The 22,792-nt window shown below is 36.5% G+C and overlaps 1 protein-coding gene across 1 annotated transcript in view; it reads left to right on the plus strand.

Annotated features, from left to right (window-relative positions):
- PRIM2 (DNA primase subunit 2) overlaps nucleotides 1-22,357 on the plus strand; it is an 86,280-nt gene extending 63,923 nt beyond the window's left edge. Inside the window, exons 10-13 of the mRNA XM_072332446.1 lie at nucleotides 876-1,002; nucleotides 2,718-2,800; nucleotides 15,029-15,097; nucleotides 20,994-22,357. Coding sequence (XP_072188547.1) covers nucleotides 876-1,002; nucleotides 2,718-2,800; nucleotides 15,029-15,097; nucleotides 20,994-21,221 — 507 coding nt within the window. The 3' untranslated portion in view covers nucleotides 21,222-22,357. The remainder of the gene's footprint in view (nucleotides 1-875; nucleotides 1,003-2,717; nucleotides 2,801-15,028; nucleotides 15,098-20,993) is intronic.
- The last annotated feature ends 435 nt before the right edge of the window (nucleotides 22,358-22,792 follow it).

Here is a 22,792-nt window from a genome sequence, read left to right on the forward strand (position 1 = left end):
GTCCATTCAAACGTTACATTACAAAAAGCATACTTCTGTTTTATTTTGAATGAATTCTAGCTAGTCAGGATATTTCACAGTTGTCTGAATGTTCTGAATTATTTAGCAAGCAATTAATTTTATGTGTATAAATGGGGGTAATTTTGAACTAGTGAACATAACCAGTTGTCTGCTTGAATGACCACATCTAAATTAACTCTAAATCTTGTCACTGAGTCCTATTCACAGGATGTAGCTAAAATGATATATCTAGAGCAATGTATGTAGTTGCCGAGATAAATATTTGTTTATGCCTGTATTAATTTCTATCTTAATTTTATTGGAGCAGTTGGTGGGAGCTGGCATTCCATTGTTAGATAAGAGACTAAAATCTTACAATTTTCAAGCAAAAAAACTCAATTTTAGACAAAAAAAAGTGAATTTCAGGACTGAAACAAAGTGTATGAGAAGTGTTATGCTTTAAGAGAACAAAAATTTAAACCTTAGTAAAGAAGTCTGTTTTTTTAGCTTTCCACTGATAAAACTTGTGGACGTTTATGAAAGGTATAATAAAACCACGTCTTCTCCATTTACTAACATCACGCAGTTCTCAGTTTTGATCTTTAAATCATCTTAATGTTAGTGATTACTTCATCTGATTAGAAGATCTTAATTCTTAGTTCTTTTGTGTTCTCTTCTTTTGTGTGTATAAAACATGCATGCAGACACATACAACTCCTTATAGTATAAAAATCAAAGCTAACAGTAACCAGTTCCATTTCTCTAAATTTGATTAGGTTTGGAAGATTTGCTTTATAATCCAGTGTTTCTTTTGCAGGGTAGAGAAAATAATGACTTGACACAGTACATGAAAAAAAATTCTTTTCTTGTTTTAGTTTGACAAAGGATATGCGTACAGCATTCGCCACAACTATGGGAAAGAAGGAAAGAGAACTGACTATACCCCGTACAGCTGCATGAAGATTATCATGTCCAATCCACCAAGTCAAGGGGATTACCATGGTGAGTTCCTAAAACAAACGGGTTCAAAAAGATTGGAATCCCCTGGCTAAGGAAGAGAACCTAAGAGCTTGCATTTTTATTTATTTTTCTTAAGTGAAAATGATTTAGTTTGGCTACTAATTGGGGTAGTCACTGCTGTTCTCTGTTATTCTTCTAGTGATCAGTCTTTCTTGACTGATATCATTCAGCAGGTAAAGTTCAATTTTGTACTCAACTTTGATTCTTTTTCCTTCCCCACCCTTCTTTTCACAGTCAAAAGAGAAGTTGCATTCCTTTCAAGCTGTAATTTCTGCATGGCAAACTCACTCTGTTAATATTAACTCATTTGGTCTTCAGAAATTTAGGATACTCAGGGCTCTTCTATATTGATTTCTAATTATAGTAAAATGTAAATTGACGAATGTGTAAGAATTGATGTATGTATCTATTGGGGACTGCAGTGTTGAAGTTATCACAATGGAAGTCATGGCTTACATATATGTAACCCAGACAACATAGATACCGCAAAGCGAAACTCAACAAGATCTGAGTTTCCAATGTCTTTTCAGTATTATATATATATTATATGTTATATATATATATATATTTCAGTATTATATTCTGTGATTCTGTGATTATAAAGAAATAAATATTTCAGCAGTTTGTTTTGCAGTGATGTGTAATGCTGAACAGAGGTCAAAGTGGTGATTATGTAGCATGTGTAATATTTGAGCATTATCTTTTACACTGGGCTAATATGCAAAGTCAGTTTTATGAGACTGGTTTCCTTACTCAAACAAAAAATATGTTTTGGTCTTCTCACTTCAGAGTAAGGTCATATTTCCGTAAGAATTAGTTTTCCATTGAGAAATTATCTGAAGGATTTATTTCTACAGTGTCTGTCATGTTACTCACCCCTGTAGTCTCTTAAGTTATGTTTTTAATTTCAAGATATGAATTAAAACAAACACGAGTTCCACATTTGATGCATTGCTTTAAAACCACCTGCCTCTGTGTGACTAAGCAAGAAAAACACAAGCCAGCCTCACTGCTGTAACTCTAGTGCTAGTTAATGCAGTCATAGAATTGTTAAGGTCAGAAAGACCACTAATGCCGTCTAGTCCTACCATCAACCCCTCACCACCATGCCTGCTAAACTATGTCCCTCAGTGCCATATTTACCCTTTTCTTGAAAATCCTTGGGACACTGATTCCATTTATCCTTCTGCTGCCTGTTCTGAAGGTCGTTTCCTTTAGCTTTCTCCCAAGATTAATTCTGGGACATAAGAAAAGCAACCTTTATTCAAAGTGCTGGAACTTTCAGAAGTAATATTTTTACCAAGGGCTATGCTTTAAAGACTAGCTGACTCTTACTACTTGCGTTATTCAGGTTTTTCACAGCTATTAAGTGTACCAGTGCTGTCACTCTAGTTAGGTATTATCTATATCTCCTTTCCTGTCAGTGAGTGACAACTGTGGCCTGCTTATATTGGGGTATTTCATGTAACTCTTGGGCCTCTGGTACACTGCTAACAATGCAGTGGAGTAATTATCTTTTTTTTTTTTTTTAAAAAAAAAAGAAGAAATAATTGCACATATGAACAATTAACCAATTAACTTGTAAATTAGTAAGCTGTTGGACAATTAGGAGCAGTTTAGTTTGTCTCTTGAGTGTGTTACTTTGCTGCCTCCTGGGTAAACAGCCTTGTTTGTGAGCTTGCTTGTTTTGCTGTCAGGTTGCCCATTCCGCCACAGCGATCCTGAGCTATTGAAGCAGAAGCTGCAATCATACAAGGTTCCTCCCAGTGGAGTAACACAGGTAAGACATAATTTGGAACTCTCTTTAACGAGGTGCTGTTTCTTAATTTTATTTCATACTGATGTAGGAATACTACACGTAAATTGCCAATGTGTATGTAAAATATCTCTTAGAAAAGATCTAAGCCAGAACCTTGTTTTGTTCCAGTGCTCCCACTGATGTGCTGGCTATTGTCGTCACCTTCTGTTGTTTAATATTATGAATTGGTTTCTTACTATACTGGGTGCAATACGGAATGTTGTTTTGCTTCATTTTACTGCATTGTGGTCAAGAAAAATATCAAATGAATCTGGCAGTATTTTTAGAGAATTTAAATTTTAATTTTGCATCTACTTGTGGAAGGCGACACTTGTAGAAGGTGTGTAGTGAGCTGATGTCACTGTTTCATGTAATAAACTTCTAAACATTCTTAATCATGCATAATGCTGACTTCCCTGAGACAGCAAGAACACATGAGATTCCTACTGAAACGGGTCAGATTTTATCAGATTTTTGAATGGTGACCATAAATTGAAAACCTGTCATTTATATAGCAAGAGCAGTGCAGAAATTGGAACTTTTTCACGCATACTGAACAACAGTGAATCTCGTTGGTTTTTCTTGCAGGAGAGAATATTTTATAATTTTTTATTGGTGAGGAGAATTAATTCCTTACAAATGTAAGAAATCCTAATACTTTTTGCTAGGAATGTCTTACTTCCTTTTTTTAATTTATTTTCCTGGACCATAAATAGGCATATAACTGTCTTTTATATATCTGACGGTATCTAGAGATACTTTGGCACTTTTCCTTTTTATATGCGTCAAAAAATCACGCTGCTCTGAGATTTTTATCCAGCTAATCATTGGAAAGATTGGTAAGGATTTACTGTATTAGCTGCCTTACTATACGTGGGTAGGATTCAGCTGAGGGCATTTCTTCAGAGCATTTGCACGGTGAGGCAGGATCTGTATATTTAACACAGTTCCTTAGCTCACTTGTTGTGAATTTTTTTTATTTGTCCATTTTTTTTTTTGTTTAAGTAGGATTGGGACTCAGTACAAATCTTAAATTTTCAGACAGTGATCGTCTACATCAGATAGGCTGAGATAGTCAGGAGAAAGAGGAGTATTTCAAATCTCCCTTGATATTGTACTGATCTTATTACTCTTCATACTCATTACTCATTTGCTTGATCATTCATGGCCAATAACAGTTCATAGTTCTTCAGTCCAGGCTGTGACTTTTTAGAGTCTTCTCCAGTCCTCAGTGAATGGTTATTTAGGGGTGAATGGTTCATCCACCTTTCAGAATCTCTGATATAGTTGCTTGGCCTCAGAACTGACATTCATTTTAAGTGTATGTACCTTCTGATCTGTTCTCCTAACTCCAGATCAGTGAGAGCTTCCTTAAAACCTGACAGATCCCTAGTTTGAATGAATGATTCAGAGCCTGACCTTTCTGCTATTTTAATAAACAGTGTGTGTGACCTGTGGGTCATGGCTTCTCACAGTTGCTTCTTGTTTTGTTCTGAAATTCTTCTGCTGTCTTCAAATGTGAAGTTTTGTTTCTGTTTCTCTGTGTTCTAGCTGGTTGTCATAAAGCCAGAAATTCCCTTCTGTGTTGTAAAAACCAGATCTGTGTATGTATTGCAATGCTTTTTCAGATCTGCCTGCTTTGTCATAGAGAAAAACACATTTTTCTGAACTGTGAGAGGATACTTGAGTGGTCTCATGATCAGGACAGCCATCTTGAATTTTATGAGTGTTTCAGGACTATGAGATGTGAAAATTCACATCTACCTGGTGAAAAACAGTTTGCAAAGTAGTTGAAATCACTGGTGATCAGAGAGAATCATGTAGAAAGTCATGTCAGCACCTATACAGGTGCTTGCAGCCTCAGGCATTACAGGCTGTGGTACCAGAGCATTCCCCAGCATTCATCTCCATGCATCCTTTAGTCTCAAGAGTCATCCCCAGCTTTCCAGGATCTTAACCCTTTCTGGGCTAGAATTTTTCCCCCATCCCAAAAAACAATGCCAAAAGATGTTCTTCCTTCTTAAGTTCAGGGGTTTTTAGGCTCAACTAATTAGTAACCTTTCTGTTGTTTCTAAAAGTGGCTGCTAATGGCTGAACGTATTGCTGTGGAGGTCAAGGAATCATTCTCAACTGTACTGTGTGTGACAAGAGTTAATTGGATTATCCTAAGTGTTAATACGATCTCCAGCTAAGAACTCATTACGCTATGCAGAAGAGCCTATTTCTAGGCTTCTCTCTGAGTAGAGGTCTGCAGATTCCTTCATATGCTGTAAGCATAAGAAGTGCTTCTTTTCAAGAATGTGCCTACATTTATTCCCAGGAGACCTCCTGAGTGGATGGTTTCTGCTGTAAAATTCAAGCCTTTATGACAATGTGTGCATTTGTTATGTGGCTGCTGTTACAGAGACAGATGAGATTTTTTTAAAAGGCATCTTCATGATAGGTCTCAAGGAGCATCTCTGTGTGCAAGGGCCCGAGATCTTCAGCACTTACCACCCAGAGTTCTGTTCATGTGCTTGCCAAGGGTTTTGTTCTTGTTGAAACTTCCATGTGGCCCTGTGTTTTCTGTGGTACTAGATACTCCAAGGCGCTCACTTTCCTTGGTAGAGGAATGACTGAGAAAGTGCATCATGGTGCATTGTTCAGATGAGCAGTTGTAGATGTTTCTCTCCTACTAAGAAGCTCAGTTTAAGGGGCTGAAAGCTCAAGTTTGTTGGCTACTGAAATTAATTTCTCATTTCAAAAAATGAGGTTGATTGGAAACTCATCAGGCCTTCCATATGTATCAACATCCTTTATCAGAGTGTTGATACTGTCCTCACCTGAGAAGCTGTGGCAGCTAGGGCTACACGCAGAGGGTTTCACATCAGCACAGCTACTTTGTGCCCCAAATAAAGCAAACTGATGTCTTAACCTCAATTTGTACAGGTATGAATATAGCTGTTTGAATCTGATGGAGGCTTAACACTGTCTTTGTCTGCAGTGCATCATGATTTGCATTTTGTAGTTGGGAGGACCCTTATTCAAAGCAGTCTGTTGGACCCTTATCTCCAGTTCATACACAATGATCCGGATCAGATCTGTTACTTTTTTGGAGTCTTTCATTTCCATTTGATCAAAATGATTTTAGTATCCATAAAAGGATAATCTGATAATGTTGAGGACTTTTTTTTTTCTGGTTAGAGTCCCAGGGGTTATTACATTTTGATGCCTTTTGTGTTTCTCTTCAAAAACATCTGTGACATGTTTTACTCCTGAATATACTGTGTTCAACAAGATACTATAGATTCCTGAACAGTGGTGTCTTATCTTCAAATAAATGAGCTCACAGTGCTTTAGACCATTGGATTTAGATTTGTAGTATATAAGCAACCACATCAGTGATTCTTTTTCCTTGTTCTCCTGCAACTTTTATAACTTATCTGAAGAGATCCTTGAATCATGAAAGCTGGGCTACTGTCTTAATTGATCCCAGGTTGATTGGAGATGGCTGCATGTGGGTTCTGCTGTTTCAGGAATAATTCCAAGCAGCAACCTGTTGGTTTGGATGCATTTTCCATCCTGCTCAGTTTATACCTTCTGTTTCTTTGGGTTCATTCCAAATCACCTGTGCTCCAACTTGATTTTAGTTTTGGGATTTCAATCTGTTAGAGTACTCGTATATCTTGCCTTCAAGCAAGTAAATTATTACCCTGTCTTGTTTACGAAGTTTATTTTTCACTGCTGTTGTATGGGCCAAAATAGGAGCTACTGTCTAGTTTATGTGTCTGAGTTCTTATCATGCAGCTTACTTTCTCAGTGCTGTTCTCAGCTTTATGTTTCTAGGGCTGTTCTTCATACCCTTAACATAAGTACTCCTTTTTTTTTTTTTTTCCTTTAAGATTCATGAGACCAGGAAGTTGCTAAAGTTTTTCCATAGAAATAAAGCATTAGGCTGTTCTGTGGTGGGAACAAATGCCGTAATCACTGTATTTTTCCAAGGGGCTTCTGTGCATGGAGGAGGTGCAAAACAGGAAAGCTGGCCTTTGGGACTGTGATACAGAGTAAAGAGTGCCAGACTTCCCATGAGTCAGTAGTGTGAGCATTGCTTCTGGTGCTGCCACTTTGCAGTACAGCCAGTGTTGAAAAAAGTGATGAAAGCATTTGAATATGTAAATCTCAGTGTGAAGTATCAACATAAAGCCTGCTATCTTAGTCTGAATTTTCTGAGGCTGTGCCTTGTCTGACATCGTCTCTCCAGAAATGGTCTTCCTGAAGTAACACAGAAAGTGATTTCCAGGTCATACCTAGTTATTATATACCCTGAAGCAGAAAGAATTAATCCTGATGTTTATTTCAAGAGCTGAATTATTTGACTTGTATTTAGTTCACATTTTCTGTAGGTTAAGTTTTTTCTTTATTTGTAGAATTAGATTTTTTTGTTGTTTGCTTAAAAATTGCTTCTTGAAAAAGTAATATGGTTAGCTGAGCATCTAATGTGTTATTGCATAGTATTTGAATTTATATTTTAGATCACATTTCATTTCTGTCTTCGGTATAGTGCTCATCAGGTAAAATAACATCTGAGAATGGGTAATCAGTTTGAAGAATATGAAGATGAAAGCATATTTCAGATAAATGTATCTGTTGTGCTGTGCTGAATGTGCTATAATGTGTTGTTTACATATCTCAAATAGAAGAATAGATATTGGCTTTGAATTAGAATTACCTTACAAAATCTATTCTTGAAGAAATTACCCAAGTCTTTTTCCCAATTCACTGCTTTCACAATAGCAAAAGGTACAAACACTTATAGTTCTACAGCCAGGAGAAATAGAATTATCCATATTCATTTTTGTTCCTTTGTTCCAATTACTTCCTGTTCTTTCAAATAAGAAAAAAACCCCATATGTAAATGAACAGAAGGCAGGTAAGTTCAGAATTGTATTTCTTTATAGAAGAACTTTTTTTCTTAATTAAAAAATAAAAAACAAAAACAACAAAAACTTATTTTCCAGATTTGGATTAAATTTAAAATTCTAAATAAGTCATTGAAATGAGACTAGTGTTTTCTGACGAGTTGGGTGTTTTAGTGGATCGGAGGGTCTTTTAGATACAGAAGTTAATTAGCCAAGCCATGCCTGGACAAACCATACTCCCTCTTCTGATGATTTAGTATTAGAGAAGCTTCAGGTCATTCCTGGCTGTAAAAAATGTTTTCTCTGCAGCTGAAGAATTTTGCCCTAACCTCATTTAGTGTTGGTAGTGCTTTAAGTTTTGAGGATACCATTTAAACAAGAGTTACAAATAGTTTTTATACTACTGTTTATTGTGGAAATATATAAAACAGGAGAAAGCCACAACAACAGCTGAAATTCTTGATACAGACAAATGTCACGGGATACTGATTTTATTATTACAGTTTTATTGTCATGTTATTCAGTATTATTATTAACGTTTCTTAATTCCAGCAATTGCTGGTCTTCTGTGACTTGTGGCTATCTTCAATATGTAATTGTTGGCGGTACGGTATGGAACTTCTATTTACCAGTTTTTGAATACAATTAAATGAATGTGTGCCTCCGGTGACGCAGTGGTATAAGTTGCTGCTTGCAACACCAGAGGCCCGGGGTTCGAATCCCCCCTGTGGCGTAAGTGGCTGAAATGCTTTTCTGCTACACAGACGCCTCGAATCCCGGGAGTTGGACTTGATGATCTCTAAGGTCCCTTCCAACTCGCACGATACTGTGATACTGTGAATATTTTTAAGATTTTCTCCAGAACAAAGACACTGAGTGTTTTGTGGTGGGGTTATTCCTCAGTGAGTTATGTGGTTAAAACTCAAGCCTTGAAATGGGGTAACACTGCATGTTGGCTGTCAAGAAAATCTTAAAAAGCATTATATCTTCAATCTAGAAATTGTACGTGGTTCAGATCTCTCGAGTGACAGGTTAAAACCACTTATTCACTTTCCAAAATTGCACGCATTATTATTGTCTTTACTACATCAAAACTTGCAAATGCTTTAAAGTGATTACAGCTTTCAAGGTGGATAGTACATATCTTCAAAGTAAGCTTATGTCAAGGAGTCTTGATAGTGAAAATAAATTCTTTTGGCACTCCGGTGTGAATGTGAATGCTGACTTTTCCATGTATTTTCCGTAGATGAGAACCATTTATTGACTGGAGATAGCATTCAGCCATGATTTTGAAAGTAATGTGTGCTGGGAGTACATCTCCCCCATTTTATGCAAGCTTGTACTTTCTCTAATATACTTTACAGACCTGGTATTTTGACATTACTCTTTGCTTGTGGTTTCTCAGAACAGTTCTGAGAATAGCTAATCTGTTCGATATTAAAATGCTATGGGAATACAGAGTATTTTAGAGTATGTGTGGATTTAATTTTGCGTAGAACATGGTTTAAAGTGCTTAACATAGATGTTTTGATAAGTTGGAAACTAGTAAAGGTTGGATGGAAAAATGTGTATCTTTTAAATTTGAATTTGGTATTCTAACCACTGGAAGGATGGAATAGAAACTGGTTGCTACTGAGAGTGCCTGTTCTTGAATCGTAGAATGGCTGAGGTTGACAGAGACCTCTGAGTCCATCTGGTCCAACCTCTGCTCATGCAGGGACACCCAGAGCAGGGTGCCCAAGATTGTTAGAAAAGAATCACGTTAGTTTAAGCAAATTCAGTGTAAAGTATTTACATTCATAAGTCAAATGTTAGACTTCAGTGAGGTATTTAGCTTAAATGTGAGCTGCTACTGTGGAACACTGTTCTACCCTTTGTTCATCTTTGCATGTTGAGTTTTCATTCCTTTTCTTATGCTGACCTTAAGACTACATCGTAAAATAGATGAAAAAAATATCCAGCTATAAGTGAACCTGGGAAAGTGAGGAGGAATGGTTCACTTTCAGCCTGTCATTAGAACTGAGCTGGGAGGAATGGGGTGTGGGTAGAATTACCATCTGTATATTTACACTTTTGCAGCTTCAGTAGCTTCGGTTTTTGGTATTTTAAACTGCTCATAAAAATTTTATTTAGAAGAAAACAAAGGAAAGAAGAATGAACACAGAGAAAGTCAAAGGCATAAACACAAAGATCAGTAAGCAGGAAAATGACCAATGCGAAGCAGAAATGTTTCAGCTCCTTATTCTTGAAACTGTTCTGTAAACTTAGTATGTATACTAATTACTTCAATTTTGTAAGGCTTTTTTTTTTTTTAATTTTAAGTATTTCAGATGCTTGGTTGCAGTGTAGCCTTTGAGCATTTCCTTGCTATGCAGGAATGTGGGTTATCTACCATATCTAAAACCAGGCAGTGCTGTTTTGGTAACATTAGTGGCCATAGGATGATACAGCGTCAGTCAGTGTAATGAAAATGTGTGACTTAAATATAGCCCCCCAGAATTCTGATTGTTAAATGTATATTACTGATTTCACCAGTAATACCACTGAAGAGAAGTGAAATTCTAAAGCACAGCTAGAGTTGATGCAACTGATGTTCGCACCAGTACCTTCCAGCAGCAGAGTGTGAAACTTGGAAAAACAACTCGGAAGAAAGCAAACAAACACAAGTAGCTCTAGAGCTGTTTCCTTTTAAGATGATTAACACAGCCCAAATTCATGTCTGACTTTGTTAAATAAGCTGCCCAGAGGTTGCTGCAGCAAATATAGTTGCGTATTGAGAAATGCTTTTCATTCAAGCATCATTTATTCTTAAGTGTTTAATGAGTTCCTTACTGCCATAGATAAAAATAAGAAATTAAAGCTGGAAAACATCACATTTCTTTTACATTAAAAATGGAAAAGGGGGAAAAAATGGGTAATTTTTAAGAATCATTAATGAAGTACTTTCACCCAGAGCATGACTGCTTCATATTTTTCCTTTGTAAATACGATTCAGAATGCAATTAATTTTTGTTATTTGTTGTTGGGATACAAGTTGCAAGAGAGAAATTGATCCGTTATGCTACCCTGAATATTACCAAGCGTGATGCTGAGTGCCATGAGATGAAGTGCTTTCAGCTCCAGAAGGACAAGTGAAGGGGAGTGTAGGAGGAACACAAGCTCTGGTGAAGCTGTAGCAATGGTTTTCTAGCTAGTAGTGAATCCCAGAGGGAAACAAATGTGTGGAAAATTGTGCTGCATGGGTATTTGTTATACAAGGAAAACCTTCAAAAATGTCTAGTAATCAGTTTAAATTATAAAGAAAATGCAAAACAAACAAAAACATGGTGCAAAGGGGAAGGGAATGCATTGTTATTGATCAGGAAGTGAAGTGCTGTATGGATTTCTGGGGCAGGACTGAAGCTGAGGTGGTCAGAAATGAACCTGAGGCAGAACATTGCAATGTGTTCATGTGTGTTCCTGCAGGTGACCCCAGTCATATCTTTAGCCACCTTTGGAATACAATGATGGATGGAAAGGACTCATACTTAACTGAATCTACAGAAGTGTTTGGTTTTGAAAATCTGAGGTAGTTCAGCAGCTGTCAAATAAAACCAACTTGGAGTAAGTGAAAATTACTATGGATAATTGCAGAGCTCAAACTATTCAGCTAGGCAGCATCTTAGTTGAAAAAGCTGAAGATCTATAAAGCAGGTGGCTGCATGCAGCTGCCAAACATCATCTTAACCTCATTAGTAGTCAGTAAAGCAACATAAGAAAAGCAAGATGCAGATGGCAGCAAAGGAAAGGCGCATGAGAAGTAACAGAAAGCGTCCTTGAGTATGTACCCTTACTTGTGAAGTAAAGCAATTTAGTATAGATGTTTGAGTATACGAGGAAGCAAAAGATTGTTGTGGGTAATTAAGGTCGTTTTGAGAGAAGAACCGTTTCTGGATAACGCTAGTGAAAAGCATCTGCAAGTTTGCTTTCATTATGAGCACAAATGTAGTAGGAATAGTGATTTTTATTATGAATCATAATTGTTTTGTTGAAATAAAAGGTCATTCCTCTCATGCAAAAGACTTTCTCTTAGCTGGGCTCCACTGTTGTCATTTTAACTGTTCTTTTCTCACAGCAACTTGCTCCTGCTAAAGCCTGTTAATCTGCTAAACCCATTCTTCCTAGGATATATTTATTGTAACCCTCCTTCCTCAACTCCGTCATATACAGGAAAGTGAATCTGTTCCCATATGAGGTGTCCAATTTAAAGCTACTTATATGCTAATTATCAGGCTTATCGCTTGTCTGCCTTCTGGATGCCTCTCAGAATGGATAGGAGTAGAATTATAACTGCTTTTCCTGAATAAGTTGTGAAAGTTTGTCTGGCTTTTTTTGTCCAACCACAGCTTATAATCACTGTGCAGGAATTGTATAGTGGTGTCATCTCTGTCTGACAGATTTGGCTGAAATTTACTCAGCAGCCAAAGTTGGAGAGATAATTTGGTGGGGAAGAGAAAGGAGTTATGGATAAGTATGTTAGTACCGTGCATGGTTAATAATGTGATCACTTACATTATTTTGAGAGATTGGATGGAGGTACCTTGTCTATACTGGCTATGTGGTGACACAGCAGTCACCTTGGGGAGGTTTGAGTATTCTTGAGGAAGTGGAATGAGCATTCCTTGTTGGATTTGCAGAGAAGCTGGGAAGATTGAGCAGCTACAAAATAATAAAGCTTTTCTTTAGAGATTTGAGTTCTTCAAGGAGAGCTCTGATAACGTAATGTATAGGTGAGCAGTCTTGACTGAATGGAGTACTCTTTGCTGTAAAAGATGGGTTGAGATTTTCTCATAGATGGGTCAAAGGCTTAAGTGGGCATGACATCAGAATAGTTTGTTCTGGATAATCTCTCCTACAAGATAAGTGCCCCTTTATTCTGTCAGTCATCTGTGCATTGTCAATAATACCCATCACTTGAAGTTACCAGAGAAGAGAGCAGTGATCTCGCATCCTGTGAGTCACAGTGAGTTAGTAAATCAAATGCTGGCTTTGGTAATTCTTGTCCTTTCTGCTTTTAAGGATAGTTGAGTAATGGTGTCACTGATACAAAAAATAGCTATAGCATTGTGGTTTGGAATAGAAAAGTTGAACAAACTGCAACATGACTTTTTATCTGATCAACTCTTTCTAAAAGCCCTCTAAATTACAAGAGAATTTTGATGCTTTTAAACTTTTAGTTGTTATACTCAGATGTTGTTTTGAGGCTTTGAAAAGGTTTTGCTTGCTCACTTGAATCTGAGTCCTAGAGTACGTTTCCACCTGAGGATTAGAACTGTTTATACTGAAGTGTAATCTTGGTTAAATTAATAAATCTGAGGAAACCTGAAGTATTCATGAACTAGACTGAATTAGTTGACTCTTCCAGCTGTAAAGACTGGTTTATGAAAAGCTGAATGCAATAAAATCAAACATTGCAAATGTTTCTTTCATCCGGTCAGTGCGCACATAGGTTTTCTGATCAGTATTCTGAATTATGAGGAAAAATATGTTGGGGCATAAAGGCTTTTTGGAATAATGATAACTGGTGTAACGTTTCTGTCCTATTCAAATATATACGTTACATCTATCTGTAATATATATTTAAGTAAACAATGCAGTGTTGTTATTGTTTAATACAATGTAGCTAGCATTTATTTGAAAGTTGAGATAGCCCTTTTGCATAACACAAGAAAAATGTAAGGCAAAGCACAGTTGAAGCATTTAGAGTAGATGAGTTTTCTTCAACCATTTGCTCAATGTAACGCTAATTTTTAGTCATTTTCAAAGGAGAGAGAGATGAAAAAATTAAATTGAAGTGTGCATGTTTGTGTGTATACATGTGTATATGTACACACATATTGTATACACATGTATACACACGTACGTATACACACGTACGTATACACACGTACGTATACACACGTACGTATACACACGTACGTATACACACGTACGTATACACACGTACGTATACACACGTACGTATACACACGTACGTATACACACGTACGTATACACACGTACACATACACATATATATGTGTATATGTATGCATGTGTGTGAGAGAGCTGAATTTCGGGCTTACTTGCCCAGTTGGCCTTGATCTTAAACTCTTACAGAAGATTTAACAGGAATTGGCAAGAAGCATAGAAGTGTATGTTAGACTATAGCACAGAAAGTGTGTGGTTAAGTACTTTCTTGGCGGTGTGTTGCCATTTTTTTTTTAATCCATTCAACAAATGCAATTTATTTAAACATCTGTCAATAAATATGAGGCGGCATCCAGTAATGAGTACAGCAGGGATTTAAGCTGGGGTTTGTTGCTATGTTTGACACAAAGGTCAAACCTGGGAAAGGGACTTGAAATTAACATTTCTTGAAAACTACTTTTCCATCCACTGAGGTTATCTCTTAATTCCAGCAATCTTCTCTTTTTGATAAGCAGAGGGAGCGTGTATTTTGATTATATGAAGGAGGGAGGAGATGATGGAACTTTAACACAAAAAAAAAAAGGAAAAAAAAAAAAAAAGTCAGCCGACATTGTGTGGTGCTGATAAGAATGGGAATTTGCACAGCACGGAAGAGATTACATGCAGTAGAACTGGGACGCAAATTGTATTTACAAAAGATGGCATGATTTTCCTAATAGGTGTTCAGAGCAGGCTATTCACTCACGTATTCTGCTGAGCTTGGCCAGAAATAACTTCATTTTAAAAGGACAAATATGATTGAAGGTTAGAAGCATTTCCCTCTCAGAGATACTTGTCTGGAGAGTTTGCATTAAATTTTCTTGATGGGAGCTCTGTACTATTTTATTCTGCATCTGTATGAACTGGTAATATGGAAAATAAAGATACAAATAGTGTACTTGATTGTTTTGTGCTTTGAACACTTGAATTACTAGATTTACATCTGCAATTATGGAAGAGGTGTTGCAATGTGATAATTTAGCAATAGCTGTCACAATTTTGCTAACAAAATATAAATTCAACTTCTTGAAAATAAGGTACTGAAATTAAATTTTAGACACCGAGTGTATCTTTCTGTGGTTTTATCTTGTTTTTAATATGACATGGCTATTTTTAAAGAGTTACAGCATGTCTAAATTCTTTCAGTTATTAGTAGAATTCACAAGTCAAAGATGAAACGTGCTACAAAGTTACTTAAGACTTTATACACATCTGCTGGGGAAGGTGATATTTGCCTTGCTGCGGTAAATACCTTCAAAATGCAAAGTTCTCTGTTGCACATGTGTGCTACCTCTGGATCCTTTACATTATTTTTTCTTTGTAGATCCTGGAATTGGTGAAAGGCATGCATTACCAGCTGGCCTGTCAGAAGTACTTTGAATTGACACATGATGTAAGTAGCTAGTAGTAATTTTTGTTAAACTATAATCATTGACTTTGTTTTGAAGATGACCATGGAAATTGTATGAAATCCAGAGACTATTTGCAGTAGTTATGTCCAGTGCTAGCTATCTCGCGTTACTAGTTTTCACTTCAATAATTTCAAGTATTCTTTCATAATTCCCTTCATTTATATATTGATGTGTGCATTGTGAACATTACAAGCTACAGTAAAAGTTTATGCTTTCTTCCTAAAATAGTCAATACTGTTAATTTGTTTAAATGTTTGCATTTAGGTATCTATACTCAAATGTTAAATGTATTTCAAGCCATTTAACTTTTTCGATATCCTGTTTATAAACGAGTTGTCATTTTTAACTCATAATGCAAGTTTGGTATTACTAGATATACCTTAAGCAGAATAGATCTAACAAATGGAACTGAAACTCTAATCTTCCAGCACTTACAGAGCTGATATTAATTTTCACGTGGTATTTTTCTCATGTCATTCATCATGTGTCATTAATTTTTAAATCAAGACAAGCAGACCGTTTCCTTGCTTAATCGTAAGCTTCTATAAACTATTCTATTAAGATTTTCCACAAAGGAGGCATAAGGTAGTGAAAGGCACCAGCACATCTGTCTGATTTCTTGATTCAGGAAAAGCAGTTTTCTCATTGGTTCAAGATTCTTCACAGTCAAGAAAGAAGTAGGAGCACAGCCCTTGTTGTAACTTTCTTTACTCCACAACTGAAAAAATTGAAACACCCCTTTCCAAACATCAGAATATGGAATGATCTTGTTAAAGATCTGGGTGAGGATTAGGTGTCTTTTGCCACTGACTTTTTTGTTCTCATTGGTTTTCACATCTGAAAACTGGAACTGTTCGTCCACACCTTACAGCCCCACAGCTCTGGGTTCCACAACTTACAGCCCCACAGCTCTGAGTTCCGAACTGTTTGTCTCCTCAAATTCCCAGCAATCATAAGGCTAAATGTACAGCAAAAGTATGCTCTGAAGCCATATTCAGTATTGCGTGTGATGACACTTCTCTGAGTTCACAATCAGTCACACGCTATGTCTACTTAACTGTTTTTGCATTTCTTCCTGTTACCACTTATCAAGTTTCTGTTGCATTTTAGTTTTGTGATTTTAACAGCTTCTCTGTTGGTTTCTGTTGTGTAATGCTTGATGCTAAGCCTGTTTTAATAAATCCAACTGGATTAGAATGAGAATGTTTACAACTATTGGAGAGGAGAGAAACATTGCACCTCAATGTTTCAGGTTCATGGGATACGTAAAGGATGCTTCTCTTCAGATTCAATATAAACTGGGCTTTATTAATTTAGTTGCTGCACCTCACCTGGACCTTTGTGTCACCGTCACACAACCACAGAACAAAAGCAGATACCATTTTTGTGGTCCAGTGTATTGTCTTCAAGAAGGAACTAACATGTTAAGAAATGCACCTCTGTGCATTGTCAGACTTTGACTAACTGTGAAAGGTAAGCACTAAACACTACATAGAATGTAGGAATAGCTTTTCACATTCTGGAAGGTTAGGGTGTGTACTGCTTTTTGAGAAAGTTGTTTTCTGAATAACAGTACTGTAATTTGACCAAGAAAAGCTTTTCTACGTGAGTGATGAAAAGAAGGTATTTTGACTTGATAGCTATGATGTAACAGCCTGTGTGGAAACATTATAGAATAAATATCACACAAATATGATTAGTTGACTAGATATTTTCAAAATTATAATATTTTCAAGAATTGTTTATTGTATACGAAACCAGAGGAAGTATTCAAACACTACTAACATATCTGTATTTATGATCTAATTTGAATTATAAGGCATATCTGGAAAGAATCGTAACTGTTTGAAGTTCTAGTATTTGTACTTGAATTCTCAGTGAGCTATTTCACGTTGATTATCCCTCTTAGACTGGTTAAGATTTTATTTTGTACTGATGTGAGGATACAAGGCAACTTAAATGAAGAGGAAATGAGACACACTACAAATGTAGGAAATGTAACCTTAACTCCAAGCAAATAGTTATAGTAATGAGGAATGCCTTTCAGGGTTACAATAGCATTGAGATTTTGTTTTGATTAAGTTGATAAAGTTGAATCTCAATTCAAAACAGGGAAAAGTCTTTTCAGACAAAACAGTCCAGAGATATGGGCTACATAATGTGCAGTCAAGTAAAATAGATTGATACCAGCTGCAAGCTGCTAATAGGTCAAATTAATATTCCTGTGACAGCTTGTCTGTAAAAAGAATTAGTGCTTTGAGATTTGGTTGTAAATAAATCACCATTTACAGTTTTAATCCCCTAGCTGTTAAGAATAAGAAAACCTAACCGGCTAGTGACTGTGTTAAGTTATATTCCAAAGGAGCTAATGATGCTAATGACATTTGCATGAGTATTGCTGTACTAGTAATACACTGTAAATAAGCAGGTGATTATTTATATATTAATATTAATCACTCAAAATTTTATTCCAGACCACTAATGTTTTGCAATGATGTGTATTTTTAAGAAGTCAGTGAAATCTAACACACTTAGCAAGCTTTCTGCTGCCAAGGAATCACCTTGGAGTTGTTGATTTTAAAAATACATATACGTGCAAAAAGTTTTTCTTAGTCTGTGGTCAGATCTCAAGAACATTTAACATGGTTTGGTTGGTTGATGTCATTTACTCTAGCAGCATAATTGCTCCATGTGGGCTTTTTTTTGTGTAATATCAGCTGTAATTTTAAAAGTTCTCGATTAAAACCCAAAGAAACTATTGCTGTGAAATTGTTGTTTCAGTTTCTTTTAGAACATTTGTAATAGCAGCAACTATAAAATTAGAGTTGGTCTGAAGGTCAGTGTGTGCACGATGTGTTGAATCCAAGAACAGTCTTCTGATAGTATCAGCTGCTAGGTGGAATAAGGAGTTCTGTCTGAAGTGACAAATTTCTTCACTTTAATCGATATGTGCTACAAGCTTAAATTTCAGACTGCCCAGAAAATACATTTTTCTTTGGGCATACTGAATTCTAGTTGGATTTACTGGTGTGAATGGATAAAACTGTTAGAGAAATCTAGTTTCCCTGTTTCAGGCAGTAAACTTCTGGTAACTTATCTGTAAGCTGAGGAAGGTTTTCAACTTGGTGTTATTTTTTAAGTATTTTTTTGGTGAATATTACCTAGAAACATTGTAAAACTTACATGAACTGTCTAACGTATAAAAATTTACATGATTATTTTTTTAATGCTACACCTCTGTTTTTGTGTTCAACATTTGTTGTGCGTTTCCAGTCAGAGTGGAATATTTTTGTTCATAGAAATATTCACGGGAAGTTACTGAAAAGTGCATGGGGATTATTTATTTATCACTATCACAAATGCTGATGATAATTATGAACAGAACTTCTCCTTTCTTTCTTCTGTTTCTCAAAAGAGGTTATTGGGTACAATTCTTCTAATAGAAATGATGTTGCCTAAACTCAATCTGCCACAGCTTTATTTTAGTAACATTCAAGTCTGAAAAGGAGAGTACATGAACTCATCTTACGGTTTTAACTAACAGTCTTTAGGTAGCTTTTAGCCAAATGCCATCAATCACCTCTAGAAACATGGCTGTAGATTTCACTTAGGCAACACACACGTTCCAACTTGTTGGGGAGAGAGCGGTTTGAAACAAAAGAAGAATTACAAAATGAATCTTATTGGCCTGAAGAGAAATTTTAAGGGAACTAATTAAGAGCTCTTTCTATAAATAAATAAATAAATAAAAGATGAGCTTTTTTCTGTATTACTTATTTTTAAGCCTTTTGATGTGAAGAAGTAATTTAGTAGTTCCCACATAATGGAAATGGATGAAAGCTGGCTGGATGAAATTCCAGATAAGACTGAAATTAAATTTACTGATGGTTTTGGATTTATTTTTTGCTATGTGCCTTTTATTTTGAGTTCCTAATTAGCATGGTAGGCCTGCCACATATTTTTAAGATTTTTTTCAATCAAGGTCACTTGCTACAGTCACTAATATCTTTTTTTTCATGCCTGAATTAGATCTTGTATATATAGATGTTTTCTGATGGTGCTAAGGTAGGTTGCAGCAATACGTTTAATCAGGTTCTCATTTTGGACACACATTGATTCTCTGCTTGATGATTTTTCACAAGTGGCTGAAATTTAAGCTCATGACTTTGCATATTAAATCAGCCACTGTGTATGTCCTCATGAGGGGGTTGTGGGTGCGTGCAGAGTTGCTTGTTAAGTTGGAATTGACTCCATCTTTCTGGGTAAAGAGGAAGGTTGTGGAAGCAGAAAATTATCAGTCTGTCTCTTAGTGTCTGCTGGCTTACCATATCCCGCATTTGGGAGTCTTGACAATATTCTGGAGCTTTTTTTTGTGGTGGTCACTGATAGAGATCACTTAGCAATGCCACACCACTCTCTCATTCCCCCTCCTCGGAGGGATGGAGGAAACTGTGCAATGGAAAGGGGCTTGTGGGCAGAGATAACAGCAGGGAGATTGTTCACCAGTTACTGTCATGGGAAAAATGGACTCAGTGTAGGGAGACTACTGTAATTCCTTGCTTATTGATAACAGACTAGAGTGGTGAGAAGCATGTTCCACTCATCCTCCTTTCCCTGCTTCCTTCCCCAAGCAGTGAAGGTGAATGGAGGCTGCTGTCAGTCCATAACAGTTGGTCTTGCTCCTCCATCGTCACTCTCTGCCCCTATTCCATGTGGGGTCTCGTGGGATGCTGTCCTTCCCCAGCTGATCCCACGTGGGCTTCCCCCAGGCTGCAGTTCTCCCAGCACTGCCCCAACACATCTCTGAAGCTCTCCTTTCCCACCTTGGTCTGCTCTCTTTGGGCTGTAGCTCTGGCCTGAGCTGCTTCTGGGGGATATCCATGGGCTGAGGCATTCAAGCCTCATCTGCGCCTGTATGGTGGACTACAAGAACCACTTCCATCTACAGGAGCAGTATTTTCTCAATGTTCTTAGTATTCAGATGAACTGACAGGCAGACGAAAAGTGCACCTCTCCTGAATGTGAGGTGGAAGCGTTTTGAACTGTTCATACAAAGGTTACCTCGGAGATTGTGGTGAATATGTCAGAGGAGCTTACTTTTAAAACTGAAAGCCACGTTGAAGTATTTCATGAGCATTAATTGGATTTGCATTAGTCAAATAATTATGGACCTGAAAGAATGTTGGCTAAGTAGAAAAGAGCAATACAAAAACAGTGCTTCCTATGCTAGTTTTCTGTTCTTTTTCACTGAAAAGACATCTGGCTGTTCTGTGGTATTGGTTAGGCAGATAGTGGGGTTTCAGGATGCTGATGTTTAGCATTGGAGCTTAACATACTGGGCTTGCTTAGCCTGTTGTCTTGTAAGCAGTGTATTTGTTACTGTTGGGGGAAAAAAGGTAAAGAGATGAAACTACCGGTTTCTGTTCAGTGCTTCACATTAATACTTAAAGCTCTGGGTTCTTTTTTGTGCTGTTGTAAACACTTTTTGCTTATTTTCTCTATTTCCATTTGTGCTCCAGACTTAGTATGGTTCATTTGTTGTGTAAGAAGATGCTGCTTTTAGGTATTGAATTCAGTTGTCCTAAGTCTTTGAATGTATGCTATTTTACCTATATTGCTTTTTTGTTTCTTTTTTAATACAGGAAAGACAATTAAAAATACTGCTTGATGATTATGCCAAAGCAATAATTTTATTCCTAACGTGAGGGAAGAAATTGTGTGATTAAAAAAAAAGTCAGGGTTATATTTATTGGGCTAGTATTGACGAACCACTGCATTCAACAAAATTTGAAATTATTAAATTGATAATTATTCTTGAATATGAATTGAAATGACTCATAAAAATAAAGATAGTAACTTTTCCTTTCATTTTTGTAGGTTGATGACGTTGGATTTTCTTTGAATCACCCGAATCAGTATTTTGCAGAAAGTCAGAGGATATTAAGTGGTGGTAAAGAAGTGAAGAAGGAACCGAGTCATTTGGGAAACTCTCAACAAAAAAATAACAGTCAGGAAAGTGTGAATTCAAATTCTGCTCCCACTTCTTCCAGTATGAGTACGGATGCAGAGCTGGAGGGACTGGAGGCATACTTCACTGAAGACTAAGCAATTGTGGTAGCGTTTTCCTACTCTGAATTCAACCTTTTACTAAGGAACATGCACTTCACTACCTAGAAGACAGAAGCATTTATCAATTTGAATAAGCTGATGGAAAAGGAAGAATGATGCTGAAGCTGTAATCACGTGCAGTGCTTACTGTTGTTGCTGTAGGATGCTATTACATAGAACATTTTGAAGGATGGGAAATGAAACTTCCTTCCCATCTCTTAGGTGACTTTTGCCTGACTTGCCTTTTTTGATTTTGTTTAAGATGCTTAATTATTTTATCCTATTTTGTAGTCTTTTTTGGTATATTATTAATAAATAAATTGCAAGATAAAAAAATTGCAGTATTTTATTTTTAGCTGTATTTATATGGTAATTAAGTGGGACTTCCTCCTTGTGATCTAAACTACCTTCTGAAAGAGTGAACCTGATTTCTACACAGGAAGCTGAGGGAAATCAACTTCCTAATAATTCATGTACCTTAGCACTGAATTACGAGAGCCTGTTAATGGTGCTTGAAATAGAACCTAGTTAGGATGTGCATGTAACCTGCATAGTTGTATTATGCTAGAGGTTTTATTCTTTGCAACAGCTGACTGATTCAGACTATAAATGGTGTAGTTAAAAAGCGTTTTTTTATTAGTATGGAGATTTTGGATAAACCTTTAGTCTCTGCTTCTTGTATGTTATGTCTTCGTATAAGGGCATGTAACTTGCACATACCTAGTGCAATGCTGAGCGTTAGAAAGGAAATATATCTTTTGTTGTGAGATGATGGTTGGCTACTAGGGTTCACTGTTCCTTATATTATTCCTAATTTAATTAGTGACTGCTCTGTGTAAACTACCAGAATCTTACTCCTTGAATACAATATATTCGAAGTTGTTGTAGAAGTCCATCCTGAAAACAGCTACGCTGTGAAGATTGAAGCAGCACTCCACTGATGTGTGGGAGTATTGGACTCTATTGGTTGTGTTAGGTGGTGAAAGGTTTTCACCTGAAGGTTTTGAAGTGCCTTTGTAAGTGGTAATAGTGCTCACGTTTTGAATTTATTCTGCCCTAACTCTCCTAAATGATGGCACTGTCACTTTAATCATATTGCAATTAAAACTCTTGGTGCTTTCTTTGTGATCTTTACCTTTACTCTGAAATCTGTTATGTCGGGAATGGGGGCTCCCTGATTATACATCTTCATTGATTGTTACATTAGTAGAATACATTTACGTTTAGGAATTCAAACATAGAATTTAAAGTAGGTCTGTGTTACAGGGAAGAATATAACCTCAAAATTTCTCTGCTAAGTGGAAAAATGTTAATCTGAAATGCAGCAAACATGTATTTGACAAAGCCCATGTCCTTCACTGGTTTACACCACCGCTGGTTTATGTCTCAGTTCAAATGACTTTGAACTGTGTTTCCTTCCCTTTAATTACCTGCCAGGTGCATTGTAATAAAAATATGTAATAGGAATACATACAAATTAGTGCAGACAGTTACAAGTAGCTTCCAAAATTATGTAGATAATTAGTATGTAAGCAAACTGTAATTAAAGTTTTTCTTTTTTTGTCCTA

Source organism: Excalfactoria chinensis, chromosome 3 (genome assembly GCF_039878825.1).
Source record: "Excalfactoria chinensis isolate bCotChi1 chromosome 3, bCotChi1.hap2, whole genome shotgun sequence".
NCBI lineage: Eukaryota > Metazoa > Chordata > Aves > Galliformes > Phasianidae > Excalfactoria > Excalfactoria chinensis.